Here is a 13,708-nt window from a genome sequence, read left to right on the forward strand (position 1 = left end):
CTAACATAGGATAACATAGCAATATTACAATGAGAATTGAGTCTTTATCTCCAAATATTTTCTTTGTGTTTCACATTGATCTCTAGTAGTTTTTGGTATGGACTAAGTGCTGGTAAATGAGATTAGTGTCAATGGGAATTGATGGTCAGCATAGATGGGATGGGCTGAAGACCCTGCTTCTGTGCTGTATTATGACTTTAGGATACTCAATTCCTCTGCAAATAAGAGCTCAACAGATGCTCAGGATCCCTTTTCAAACTTCAGTTTAACCAACAGCTAATACAACCTGATGCTGACTTATAGCACCGTTGAAGAAACTGCATCAGAAATGTATTGGAAACCCTGATTAGAACAGGACGTCGGTTTTTTTTGCTAGTTTGGAAAGATCTGTAGCTAGAGGTGAAAATGTCAGATAACTTAAAAATGACGGTACGGAGAAACAACAACTCACAACATTAAATAATCCTACTGGCAATAAAAAAAATTCGAAGTTGACCTGAGTTTTGCAGGCTTAGTCAAATTTTTCTAATTTATATTTTCCAAAGACTTTGCCAAAGATGAAGGATGTATCAGTGCTCGAGAACAGAATACTTTTCCTCCTTTAGCTCATGTAATTAGTAATTGCATGTCAGTTATAGAGGCAATTTATGTTTCCTTCCACACAACAGGGAAGGTATCATGACTTCACGCCACTTCAGAAGAGTATTCACAGTATTGTAATCCTTTAACACATTTAACAACCACCTTCCCAGTACATTCTGCACTGTGGGCCACCTTCTCTAGGCTGAGTCTATCTGGAAGTCTTCTGATAGTGTTGAAATGAAAATTGATCTGACCTGGATCAATCTCCAGCACCAGGGGTGGAAAGGCTAATGCTATCTCATTGCACCACTCAGTCTGCTTTTATATGTGTCTTTAATGAAAGATTGCAACACGAAATGATGGATGTGACTGTATTGTAGTTTCAGCATCCTTCCATCTACCATTTCTTCTAAATTGTGAAGGTGGTTTGAAAGATAGTATCACTCTTTAATGTTGTGTTTTAAAAGAAATATAATTCTTTTGTTGAAAGCCAAAGCTAAATTATTTATAGCATATCAAAACCCCTTGTGTATTTAAACATCAAAACTGCAAAGAGTCTTCCCTGAGGAAAAAATTTACAAACCTTCCTTCAGCCAATTGACACCATATATTGTATTGATTTTGTGACTGCTGCAAGACTTTCTCTGATGAAAACTTCAAGCATGCTTTGAATTTAAAACCAATCGACTTCTCAATCTGGGCCATTTCCCGTTCACTCATTAATTCATCAAAGCAACAGGAGTATTGAAAAGTTTAACTCAATGATATTTAAATGAAAAAATCCAAATTTAATTTCTACAGTATGATGCCATATTTCAAAAGTATTCACTTTACATTATTCACTTCCAGTCAATTCCAATTCAACACTTGTTTTATGCCAAAGAACCATCAACCAATTAGAATAAATCTTTGCTTTTAGATTATTTTGTGAAGTTCTACTGTTTTAGCAAGAGCAAAAGCAGACTGTATCCATTATTGAAAAAGATTTGTTGGTGAGTCTATATAATTTTTTGTTGCCTCTAAGTCTACTCTATTCATCTTTATAATATACTCAATATTCAGGACTCTTGTTTTAAATTTTCCTTGTTTCATAGTTCCCTTGCATGATGTGTTGGCCTGCTTGGAAAGTTATAACTTTGTTATTTCTTCTTGAAGGCTTTAAAGCTTAAATTGTACAATTTTAATTTAACTTAGGTCCAATGCCATTATCGAGTAATTATGAATACAACTCTCAAAATTTGAAGCATCGGAAAACACAGTAAATATTGTCTATGCAAAATGTTGGAGATGCCTGAAATCAGAAATAAAACAAAAACTGCTGGAGATGCTCAGCCGGTCAGGCAGCATCTGCAGAGAGAGAAACAAAGCGAACATTTCACACTGATGTATTGCATTTGGAATTAAAAGTCACAAATATGAAACGTTGATGTTGTTACATTCTTCACAGCAATCTTATGATGATTGTCAGCAGAGGTTATTGAATCTCAGCATAATTTACTGATCAACAAGGCTAGAATATAAACTTTTACCGAAATACTCGGATTAGGGGTTTTAATTAAATAAAGCTAGCTCATACCTGATGTGGCTTTTGGCACTGTCAGGATCTTGTGCATGTACTGTCCCAACCATTGTCCCAGGTTTGGCATTTTCATAAACATCCATCACATAAAAGGGGAGTGAAAACACCGGGGGCTCGTCCACATCTCCAACAATGATTTTGAGAGTGGCAGTGTCCTTGAAGGGGCCCATGTTCCAAAAGCGAGGATCAATGTGAGTGTTTTCACCTTCAATCATCACAGTGTATACTTTCTTCTTTTCATAGTTCAGTGACTGAAGCATGAGTAGACCACAAAGATAATTCAATTATTAACAGCCCATTAGATTTAGTGGGATGCAAAACAACCCAGTTTAGAAATTCAGGAAAATAAAAGGTTGTTACCTTCTTTAGAATAATAACTCCTTCTCTGGTGTCTTTGTCAGTCGTGATGGAGAAAATGCCTAATCCATCTCCATCAATGATGCTGTAGCTCATGTCTGCATTCACACCAATGTCAGGATCAATTGCTTTAATCTTACCTACAGCTGTGCCCACTGTAGCTGACTCAGGGACATAGAGCTGGTAGTGTTCTGGAAATAGACAGAGGAGCATAACTTAACGATAATCTCTGACAGAACAAAATCACAGATACAAAGCCACACATAACTTAAACTAAAATATAACATGCAAAGCTTTCATGTTTTTATTTTAAACACAGGTTGAGCCAGAGGTTGCCTAGGGTCTCCTTGGCAAGAAACCCAGGTCATTTTATCTCCCAGGTCTCATCTGTTCCTAGATCTGTCTCTTGCCCAAAATCCATGTGACTTACATCATGTCCAGCAGGAACTGTGCCAGTTAACTCAGCTGCAGTGAATGTCTGGGATAGTCAGAGAGTGGGGAAATAGTCTGGGGATATCTGAGGCTGACCACAGGTAATCTTTCAATTATTTTAATAAAATTACTGCATACGCAAACTTCTCCTGGGCCACGAGTGCCCACTGACTTTCGGAGGCTCTATGGTCATCAGATATGCTGACCTGCTCAACCACTGTCAGACTTCCACCTTTGATGCCCTAGTTGTCAGTGAAATCCTCCCATGTGTCAGGACAAGCTTCAGCCCTCAGAGCCACGAAACACCTCCATCTAAGATGCATAACATACTGTTTTGAGTGCTTTGGTTTCCAGCTGGTTTAGCCATCCATCACATGATCAGGTTAGACCACATCTAGCACTATTGGGCTTTCCTCTCCTCTGTTAAGATTGTTCCCTATCCCACGCTCCATCTAGAAACAATGATAATCCATGGCATTTATTTTCTCCGTTACCAGCTATCTTTTTAAAGCAAATAATAAGACTGAAAATGCTCAATATGAAATTTTGCAGATCAGGCAGAAGCTGATCTCAGCAAATCAGGCAGAAGCTGTGGAAAGAGAAACCGCTAAAATTTGAGGTCCACAACCCTTTGTCAGAACTGGGAAAGAAAGAAAAACAAGCTCTTAATCTCTTTAAGGCCTTCTTCTCCAACACCAAAATTTAAAATTATTCTTGTAGCGACTCACCGTCCGGTCAGGCGAACCGGCTCGGCAGTCGGGTCGCGCGGCGTCGGAGCGACGAGGCCCAAGATGGCGGCGGGCCTCGTCTTTCCCGAGCGACGGGGAGAACCCGCGCGCGGGAAAGACTTGATGACGTAGTACTTACGTCATTGCCGGTTGCATTGGGCGGGAACAGTCTCCCTTAAAAGGCCCGCGCAAGGCGGGAAAATAAACCAGTTCTTGTTTGACAATCCTTCGACTAGCGTCTTGTTTTATTTAGCGGTAGCAACCGCTACGTTCTCAAGTTTAAGTTTTGTCTGGCTTCGCTTCTCTCTAGCTTGATGGCTCTGCAACAGCTTTACATTCCTGTCCACTTGTGCATCCTGTTTCTCTTTGTCTGCCCATTAGAGAGGATTTTCTCCCTAAACCTTCCTGTCTCTTCACCTCTCTTTTTGGCCATCTTTTGGTCATATTGCTAACATCTTTCTTCAGTTTGACATCAAAGTTTGTTTTATGCTTTGGCATGGGATCTTTGTCTTTAATAGGAGCACTTTAAAATTCAAGATGTTATTGTTAGATCATAATTAACAGCCTCAAAATATAGGCAAGATCTGACTCTAATCCAGGCTATAATCCCAACTCTCCTGCTGCTGCCTCAATATTCACGCAATCCTCTTTCGAATTTGGGGAGGGAATACCTCAGTTTAAGTTTTGAAATAAAACCTACATTTACAACAACAATTTAGCCAAATACACTAATGACAGTGGAATAGTTAGTGTTGGGTCGAAAACTATTTCTTTTTCATATTTCTTTTCAAAGAGATTACTTTTTATCCAGCCAAACTACTAGTGAAGGTGCGTAGCTGCTGATGCACTGTTCAACAAAGTCAGGAAAGCAGAGAGACAATGAAAACAATACACTTCACTCTGTAATCTAAAATACATTTGTAATATGACATACCCCTCTATTGAGACAGACTGTAACCTTAGAACATGCATCGCATTAATTGAAAATTGACACATACTTTGCGGGAACCTGGGAGGATTGTCATTGGCATCGGTTAGCGTGATATTAATAGTTGTAGAGCCCGACAGTCCTCCTATCTGTCCGGCCATATCTTTGGCTTGAATGACGACAGAATACTGTTCTCTTGCTTCCCTGTCCATATTGGGTAAGGCTGTTCTGATGATTCCTGCAAAACAGTGGAAAGAAAATCAACAGTTTAGTATCCATAGAAAACAACAGCAAGGAATACAATTCTATGGAGGCTTGGGGTAAGATTAAGTATTATCTATTTGATATAGACCTTGGGCTGTATTATAATTGTATTATAATACAATAATAATGCTAAAGTCAAAATATAGCATAAGAAAATTTGCTTTGGACATAATTAACTATAAAACAAAGTACATTTTAGCAATTTCACTTAATGTATGTCATTTTGTCTCATCAATATTTTCCGTTTCAAACTTTTAGACTTTAATTAACCAGAGAATTCTGATGGACGAAATCACTTACCATTTAATTTCATAAATGTATTTACATCTTCAATGACTATGAATTACTCGTAATGTAATTAAAATGCCTTATTCACAACATTATTGTGAAATATGATTAATTTGTGTCTGACTCTGCCTGAAGACAACAACTTTTAATATCTATCCTATCCTGAAACACTTCTACATCAACAATTTATAATAGTGTAATAACTTCAGAGTTGACTGAAGTACAAGTTTAACAAATTAAAACTTCTTGTGACAAATAGGTTGAACATTGAACATGTTAACTAACTGGTAAATAAAGGGGATAGTGTAGTGACTCACCGCACTGGCATTGAAACGGCTCCCGACATCGCAACGTCATCGGAGGCCCCGATCCAAGATGGCGCGGGGTCCTCCTTCTTCCCCAGCGCTGGGCTGGGAAAGCCCGCACGTGGGAAGGTCAGGTGACCCGTGCGTGACGTCAGCGCGGGAACTGTAGCGTGGGAAGTTTTCGGCTACTAAAGGCGCACTGCGCCCCAGTCGGTATTCAACCTCTGATTTCGAAACCAGCGACTCTGTGTCTTCATTTTGTAGTGTGTAGCTAGCCACTACATTGGTGACCCCGACGGGCCCAAACGTTTTTGGACCGATGATGTCTGCACAGCAAGAGGTACAGGCAGTAGTCCTTAAACTGCCCACCTTCTGGACCCTCTGGCCCAGTGTCTGGTTCAACCAGGCCGAGGCCCAGTTCCAGGTTCGCCAGATCACCAGGGATGACACCAAGTACTATTACTTGGTGGGCGCCCTCGACCAAGACACCGCCGCCTCGGTCGAGGATTTCATCCAGGTGCCCCCGGAGGAGGAGAAGTACGATAAGTTCAAGACCCTCCTTCTCGAGACTTTCGGCCTTTCCCGACGCGAACGAGCCTCCCGCCTACTCTACCTTGATGGTTTGGGCGACAGACCCCCCTCTGCGCTCATGAATGAGATGTTGGCCCTGGCAGACGGGCATAAACCCTGCCTGCTGTTTGAGCAGATCTTCCTGGAGCAGTTACCCGACGACATCCCCCTGCTCCTGGCGGATGCCGATTTCAGTGAACGCTGGAAGGTGGCCACCCGGGTGGATGTCCTTAGGCGGGCGAAAAAGGAGAGCGGGGCGTCCGTCAAGCGCGTTGCCACGCCACGTACCTAGCAGCCCAGCAGGCCAGACCTGGCGATTGAACGTTCCCCATCCGCCACCAGGTCTGAGACACCGACCGACCAATGGTGTTTCTACCACCAGCAGTGGGGCGCTGACACCTGCAGATGCCGGCCACCATGCAGGTTTCCGGGAAACGCCAGAGCCAGCCGTCGCTAATGGCTATGGCGGCTGGCCACCCGGATAGCCTCTTGCATGTGTGGGACAGGTGTTCCGGATGTCGGTTCCTCGTGGACACTGGAGCCGAAGTTAGCGTCGTGCCTTTAACGACCGCGAGACTCGCAAATGCACACCAGGACCCGTCCTCAGAGCCGCCAACGGCAGCGCCATTCGGATCTTTGGCACCTGGTTGGTACACCTCCAGTTCAGCACCTGCAGCTTTACTTGGAGGTTCATCCTGGCAGCCATCGCACAACCACTCCTTGGGGCAGACTTCCTTTGTGCCAACAGTCTGCTGGTTGACCTGCGGGGTAAGCATTTGGTACATGCCAGGACCTTCCAAACGTTCTCGTTGGGTGAGGCCAAGCTGCTGGCTCCACACCTCGACTCCGTCACCACATCAACCAACAAGTTTGCCAGGGTCCTGGCAGAGTTCCCGTCCTTACTAACACCCCAGTTCTCCACCACCTTGCCCAAGCACGGCGTCCAGCATCACATCCCCACCCAGGGCCCTCCCCTCCACGCCCATGCCTGGCGGCTACCCCCAGACAAGGTCCGCCTCGCGAAGGAGGAATTTTAAAAAATGGAGGAGCTGAGGATCATCCGCAGGTCAGACAGCCCAAGGGCCTCTCTGCTACACATGGTCCCCAAGGCAGCCGGAGGCTGGCGTCCCTGTGGCAATTACCGACACCTCAACGACATTACTACTCCGGACCAGTACCCCGTGCCGCACATTCAGGACTTTGCTGCCAACCTACATGGGGTGGTCCATTTATTCCAAGGTCGACCTCATCCGCGGGTATCACCAGATCCCGGTGCATCCAGACGACATTCCAAAAACGGCGCTGATCACACCTTTTGGCCTCTTTGAATTCGTCCGGATGCCCTTTGGTCTCAAGAACGCTGCTCAGTCCTTCCAACGACTCATGGATGCGGTGGGGCACGACCTTGACTTCGCCTTCATATATCTCGACGACATCTTGATCGCCAGCAACAGCCATCAGGAACACTTCACGCACCTCCGTCAACTCTTTTCTCACCTGAGGGATTTCGGCCTGACTGTCAACCCAGCCAAATGCCAATTCGGGCTGGGGACAATCGATTTCCTGAGTCATCGGATTGACAAACATGGCACCACGCCCCTGCCTGCGAAGGTCGACGCCATCCGCCATTTTGCAAGACCCACCTCCATCAAGGGCCTGCAGGAATTCCTCGCTATGGTAAACTTTTATCACCGGTTCATACCATCCGCGGCCCGCATCATGCGCCCATTGTTTACTCTCCTGTCAGGCGGAAGCAAGGACATTGTTTGGTCAGAAGAGACTCACACCGCGTTCGTCGAAATCAAGCAGGCCTTGGCAGATGCGGTCATGTTGGTGCATCCTCACATGGATGTCCCGACTACCCTCACGGTCGACGCCTCCAGCACAGCGGTCGGAGGCATGCTAGAACAGCTTATCGAAGGATGTTGGCAACCGCTGGCGTTCTTCAGCAGGCACCTTCGACCACCAGAGCTCAAATATAGCGCCTTCGACCGCGAGCTGTTGGCGTCGTACCTGGCCATCAGACACATCTGTTACTTCTTGGAGGGCAGGCCGTTTACAGCTTTCACTGACCACAAGCCGTTGACCTTCGCCTTCACCAAGATCTCAGATCCCTGGTCAGCACGGCAACAGCGGCACTTGTCGTACATCTCAGAGTTCACCACTGACGTCTGCCATCTGTCGGGGAAAGAGAATGTGGTCGTGGATGCACCGTCACGGCCCACCATCCAGGTTTTGTTCCAGGGGGTGGATTTCGGCGCCTTAGCTGAGGCACAGCGAATGGACATGGAGATGCCCAGCTATCGCACCGCAGTCTTGGGCCTGCAACTGCAAGACCTTCCGGCAGGCCCCGGTGAGTGCACCCTGCTCTGTGATATCTCCACGGGTAGACCCCGCCCCATCGCCCCAGCTGCCTGGCGCAAACGGGTGTTTGATGCCATCCACGGCCTTGCACACCCATCCATCCAGACTACTGTCTGGATGGTGTCAGACAAGTTCATCTGGCATGGCCCACGTAAAGAGGTTTCCGAATGGGCCCAGTCCTGCACTCACTGCCAGACCTCGAAAGTACAGCAGCGTGTCAAGGTCCCCTTGCAGGATTTTCAGCCTACCCGCCGGAGGTTCGATCATATCCATGTCGACCTGGTTGGCCCCCTTCCAGTCTTCCGAGGAGCACGGTACCTCCTCATGATTGTCGACCCTTTTACCCGCTAGCCTGAAGCCATTCCCCTCGCAGATACCTCCGGCCTGTGGTCTGCCGTCGCTGACTTGTGAGGTTCCCGGATCCACCTCACCACCGCCTATCATCCGCAATCCAATGGGCTGGTGGAGAGGTTCCATCACCACCTGAAGTCGGCACTCATGGCCCGCCTTAAGGGGCCCAACTGGGTAGACGAACTCCCCTGGAACTGCTGGGGATACGCACCGTGCCAAAAGAGGATCTGCATGCCTCGTCCGCGGAGATGGTCTTCGGAACGCCCTTAGTCGTCCCGGGCGAGTTCCTACCAGCCCCTTGGGGGCCAGGGGAAAGACCTGCCGCAGCGCTCGACCAGCTGCGCGAGCGGCTTGGAAGCCTGGCCCCGATTCCCACCTCGCGACACAGACAGGTCCCGACCCGTATGCCGACTTCCCTCCAAGACTGTAGGTTTGTCTTCATCAGGAGGGGCGCGCATTGATCACCGCTGCAACGGCCATACGAAGGGCCATTCTGGGTCGTCGGGAACAATGGATCTACGTTCGTGCTGGACATTGGGGGGTGTGAGGAGGTGTTTACGGTTGACCGGCTGAAGCCGGCTCATTTAGACTCGGACCAACCCATGGTGGTACAGTGAGCGCGGCGCAGGGGCAGGCCACCCAAGTCATAGTTTATTTAATTCTGGTTTTCGCGACGGTATTGCCTGTTCTGGGAGGGGTTATGTAGTGACTCACCGCACTAGCATCGAACCGGCTCCCGACATCGCGACGTCGTCGGAGGCCCCGATCCAAGATGGCTCGGGGTCCTCCTTCTTCCCCAGTGTTGGGCTGGGAAAGCCCACGCGCGGGAAGGTCAGGTGACCCACGCGTGACGTCAGCGCGGGAACTGTAGCGCAGGAAGTTTTCGGCTATTAAAGGTGCACTGCGCCCCGGTCGGCATTCGACCTCTGATTTCGAAACCAGCGACTCTGTGTCTTCATTTCGTAGTGTGTAGCTAGCTGCTACAATAGAATTTTTAATTATATCGGTACATCAGTAGAGTATAAAATAGAAGCTGTAGAGTGCCTGCCTTGATAAATCCATTCCTTGAGCAAAATGAGTTCATAGAAGAGCGACTGATCTAGCTCCTGGCATCTAACCATTGCAATGAGGAAAATTTATAGAAAATGTGGTATTTAAGCTTGAAAAATAGACAGCAGCATGTTGAAATCAAAAAAAGATGTTAATGACACAGTCGAGGTTAATTTGGAACAGTGCAAATCAGGATACCTGAACAAAAAGATAGATGGAAACTGATGAAAGCAAAATGTATAACAGAATTAAAAAAAAAGATCTTTACAAAGAAATGTAATTGACATTTGGAATGGTTTCCGATGTAAGGTAGTAGAGGCACTAAACAAATCATAAATTCATTCAGGAATTAGTTAGATCCTTGATGTTTCTTTCATCTTGTGGGATAATCTAAAACCAGAGGTCACTTTTAAAAATAAGGAGCTGCCCATTTAGAAAAGAGAAGAGGTGATTTTTTTTTTCTCTTTCAAAAAGTCTTGAACCTTTGGAGCTCTTTTATTCAAAAGGCAGTGGAAGCTGAGTCTTTCAATTTTTTTAAGGCAACGTAGAAAGTTAACTTGTAAGCAACAAGGTGAAAGGTTGCCACAGGTAGATGGAAATGCAGAGCTGAGGTTACAATTAGATCAGCCTTGATCTTAATTAATGATGGGGCAGGTTTGTAAGACCTACTGCTGCTTTTTTTCTCTGTCCATTTATTCATATGCCATTTTGGACATTAATATCATGTTTAGTCAATAGCAACAATTAGAACAACTGATATGTGGGACCCGAGCTGGAGGGCTGCTGAACTTCTCTTATTCTTTCTATTTACCATGACTGAGGGAAATTGGGATAGTGCTGGAGATGAAATGGAAGGTTTTCATTAAGTGGGGTTTAAGAAAAATCACCCAAGATGTCTACAACATAATTCTAAATGTACAGTAAATTGGTAAATGGATTTATTATTGTCACATGTACCGATGTACAATGAAGAAGTTTGTTTTGCATGCCATCCATACAGATCATTTCATCACATCAGTATATTGAGGTAGTACAAGGGAAAAGCCATAACAGAATGCAGACTAAAATGACTACAGGGAGGTGGTTTAGAGATCTCATTTTGACATACACAATTCTGAAAGGGATTGATAGGATAGATGCTAAGAGATGGATTCGTCCAGATGGAAAGTCGGGATCTCAAGGGCAAAGTCACAGGATAAAGAATAGGTTAATTAGTTCTGAGACAAGGAGAACCTTCTTTATGCAGAGGGGTCTAAATTTTAGTCTTCTCCAGCTCAGAATGCAGTGGATGATTGATCATTGAGATTATTTAAGGTTGAGATTGATTTTTGTAGATGACCAGCGGGACCTGGGTATGCATGGGGCTGGAAATCATCCATCACTTTGTTTTCTATTCACCGTAAATGAGGGAGGTGAGTGTGAGGTGAAGATAGGAAAGAGAGAAGAAGAGGAGAAGGAAAGGAAGGATTGGTGGTGTGTGGCAGTATCGGTTTTGGTCAGGGAGTTTGGCGGTTAGCATTGACTACAAAACACCTTCTTGTAAATAGGTTCTCAGATCATTTTCGTTGGCCATTTTGAGCATAGCAAGATCCAGAAAAACAACACTGTGTCAGGTTACCAGTTTCAGTGGTATTGGTTCAGAGATTAACTTTGAAGACCAAAAGTAAAGATTCACAGATGTTGACAACCTTCAGTTCTGTACAGGCGTACCACCTAATATGTTTTGCCGGTCTAGAAAATCTCAATTCCCCATCCTCCCAAAAACCGTCCATTGCACCAAGTCTGACAGATTAACAACAGCACTCCTGGATACATTCAGGCTGATCCTGGATATCCAATAGTAAGCTAATGTAAGCAGGCAGGCTCCAAGGGGGTGAGTTTTCTGAGTAGAGGCAGTCATGTGATTTCTAGCTCCCTGCTGGAGGTTTTCAATCGAATTTTTTGGAAACCTCTTTCTTCTGCAAGTGACTATCATTAAAAGAATTTCAGAGCAACAGCAGGGGATTCAAAATGACAGAGATAGTTGATTTTATTGTTGCTGGGGACTCCAGACAAGTTTTCTGAATGGACGGATTTGAGCACAAGAAAGTGGTAGCAGGAGTAGACTACCTGGCCTACTTCTGCTAGGTGCAGGTCAGATCCAGGACACCCTGGCCCAATATTTACTTCTGTATCCCACTCAAAGCCTTAACCATATTGCAACTTCCTGACCCTCAGTTCTGAATATTTGCAAGAACCTTAATCAGGGTACGGGTGATCAGACTTATCTAAATTGATCTCACATATACGACATTTCTCCTTGTATGTCGTAAACTACTATTTTGCAGTTGCAGGTTATGGGAATATAAGTAACAATAGGATCAATATACAAACTAGGAGAGAATGCTTAGTCCTTTGCTTTCTGAAATGTCTGCTGAAGCAAACATTGAGTTGTTAACAGCTCGACATCGATGAAGGTCAAATTGCCTTAGGTTAGGTATTATAGACTATTACTTGTTGGCAGGAGTAAATCGTATCGTCCTATCTGACTAACATTACAGCACATACAAAAAGGAAAAAAATGAATTTCACCAAATACGCGATTGACAGTTGTCAAAGATTTTTCTTGATAGAAGCATCTCTTGCATCTGATAATTTATTTCTTTCAGTTTTCCAAACCCATCAATGATGATTAGAGGTTACAGATGGCTGTCAATCACGTTTATATCTCAATTTCTTACAAACGCCATAAGGAATGCAGGTCTAAAAAGCCATCAGAATAGGAAATGAGTTCTATTTCATTCTAATTCACCAAACATTTTTGCAATAAGAATCCTGATATTTCTCCAAAGTCAGCTTGGAATAGATTTCCTGATTTCCTAGTTCTTTCCATTACCTCCAATCATTATGTTGCATGAGCATCGTCTCCTCACAGTAAAGGGTATTAAACTAGATGAATTTACATTTTATACATAGCATGCAATAACATTGTAAAATCCCTTAAGAGACAAGCAATACAACAAAATATAAAAAGTGAGAATCTGTTGGTCCTGAAAAAACCTAGTTCTAAAGTGGGTCAGGCAGAACTTGTGCTATCAAGAACTTCACCTTAATTAAGCTCCTGGGGGAGATGATTAGCCTCCAGGAGAATAAACAATTCCAAAGAAAAAAAAAGAAAAATTCTGTTAAATCTCTCCTTGAACCTCTGAGGTGATCAACTCAAAATACATGAAAACAATCTAATATTATTCAACCCCGACCCATTGCATTCCTCAGATAACATTCATATAGTTCCAGAAGCACATAACCATTAATTATTCAGTTATCAGTATCTGTAATTATGCTCAGCTTTCAATCCTCTTCTTAATCAGTCCTTCATTCAGTTCTTTCTTTACAGGATTTAATCAACACAGCAATACCCAGTTTTGCTGGGATGCTTCCCACACATCCCCAACTCTGGAGGGAATAAGAAAAAGTAAATAATTCTTCTAATCTCCAGTCTTGCTGTAGGCTTGTTAATTTCATACTTGTGTTCCCTAGTTTTGAAATTGCCATTTAAATTAAATTAAACAGCAACCTGAGATGAAAAAAGTAATGATTTTTCTACCATTACCTTCACAATGTGCTTCATACGAGTTCAAATTCAGCTAAGCGGAACCAAACACATTACCTCAACAATATGTTTATAAGAGTTCAGATCCAACTAAGCTGAACCATACAACCGGTTAAATTAACTTAGTTTAGTTGGGACATTATACTTAGAACTAGTTTTGGTTTAAGGCACATTACACATTAAGATCAAAAGCATGATATCAGTTTGAATGTCTTCTGGGTGTAGCATTTGCTCCCCAAAATAATCTGTCACGTAAAGGAATACATCAGGTTAAAATTCACTGAAGGGCAAGCCATGGACTGATGAAAATCACTTTGC

The 13,708-nt window shown here is 44.2% G+C and overlaps 1 protein-coding gene across 1 annotated transcript in view; it reads right to left on the minus strand.

The window, feature by feature from the left end:
* LOC127570314 (cadherin-18-like) overlaps positions 1-13,708 on the minus strand; it is a 480,238-nt gene that overhangs the window by 21,157 nt on the left and 445,373 nt on the right. The window contains exons 6-8 of the mRNA XM_052015743.1: positions 4,677-4,844; positions 2,522-2,709; positions 2,159-2,412 (exon numbers count right to left, since the gene is read on the minus strand). Coding sequence (XP_051871703.1) covers positions 2,159-2,412; positions 2,522-2,709; positions 4,677-4,844 — 610 coding nt within the window. The remainder of the gene's footprint in view (positions 1-2,158; positions 2,413-2,521; positions 2,710-4,676; positions 4,845-13,708) is intronic.

This window comes from Pristis pectinata, chromosome 5 (assembly GCF_009764475.1).
Source record: "Pristis pectinata isolate sPriPec2 chromosome 5, sPriPec2.1.pri, whole genome shotgun sequence".
NCBI lineage: Eukaryota > Metazoa > Chordata > Chondrichthyes > Rhinopristiformes > Pristidae > Pristis > Pristis pectinata.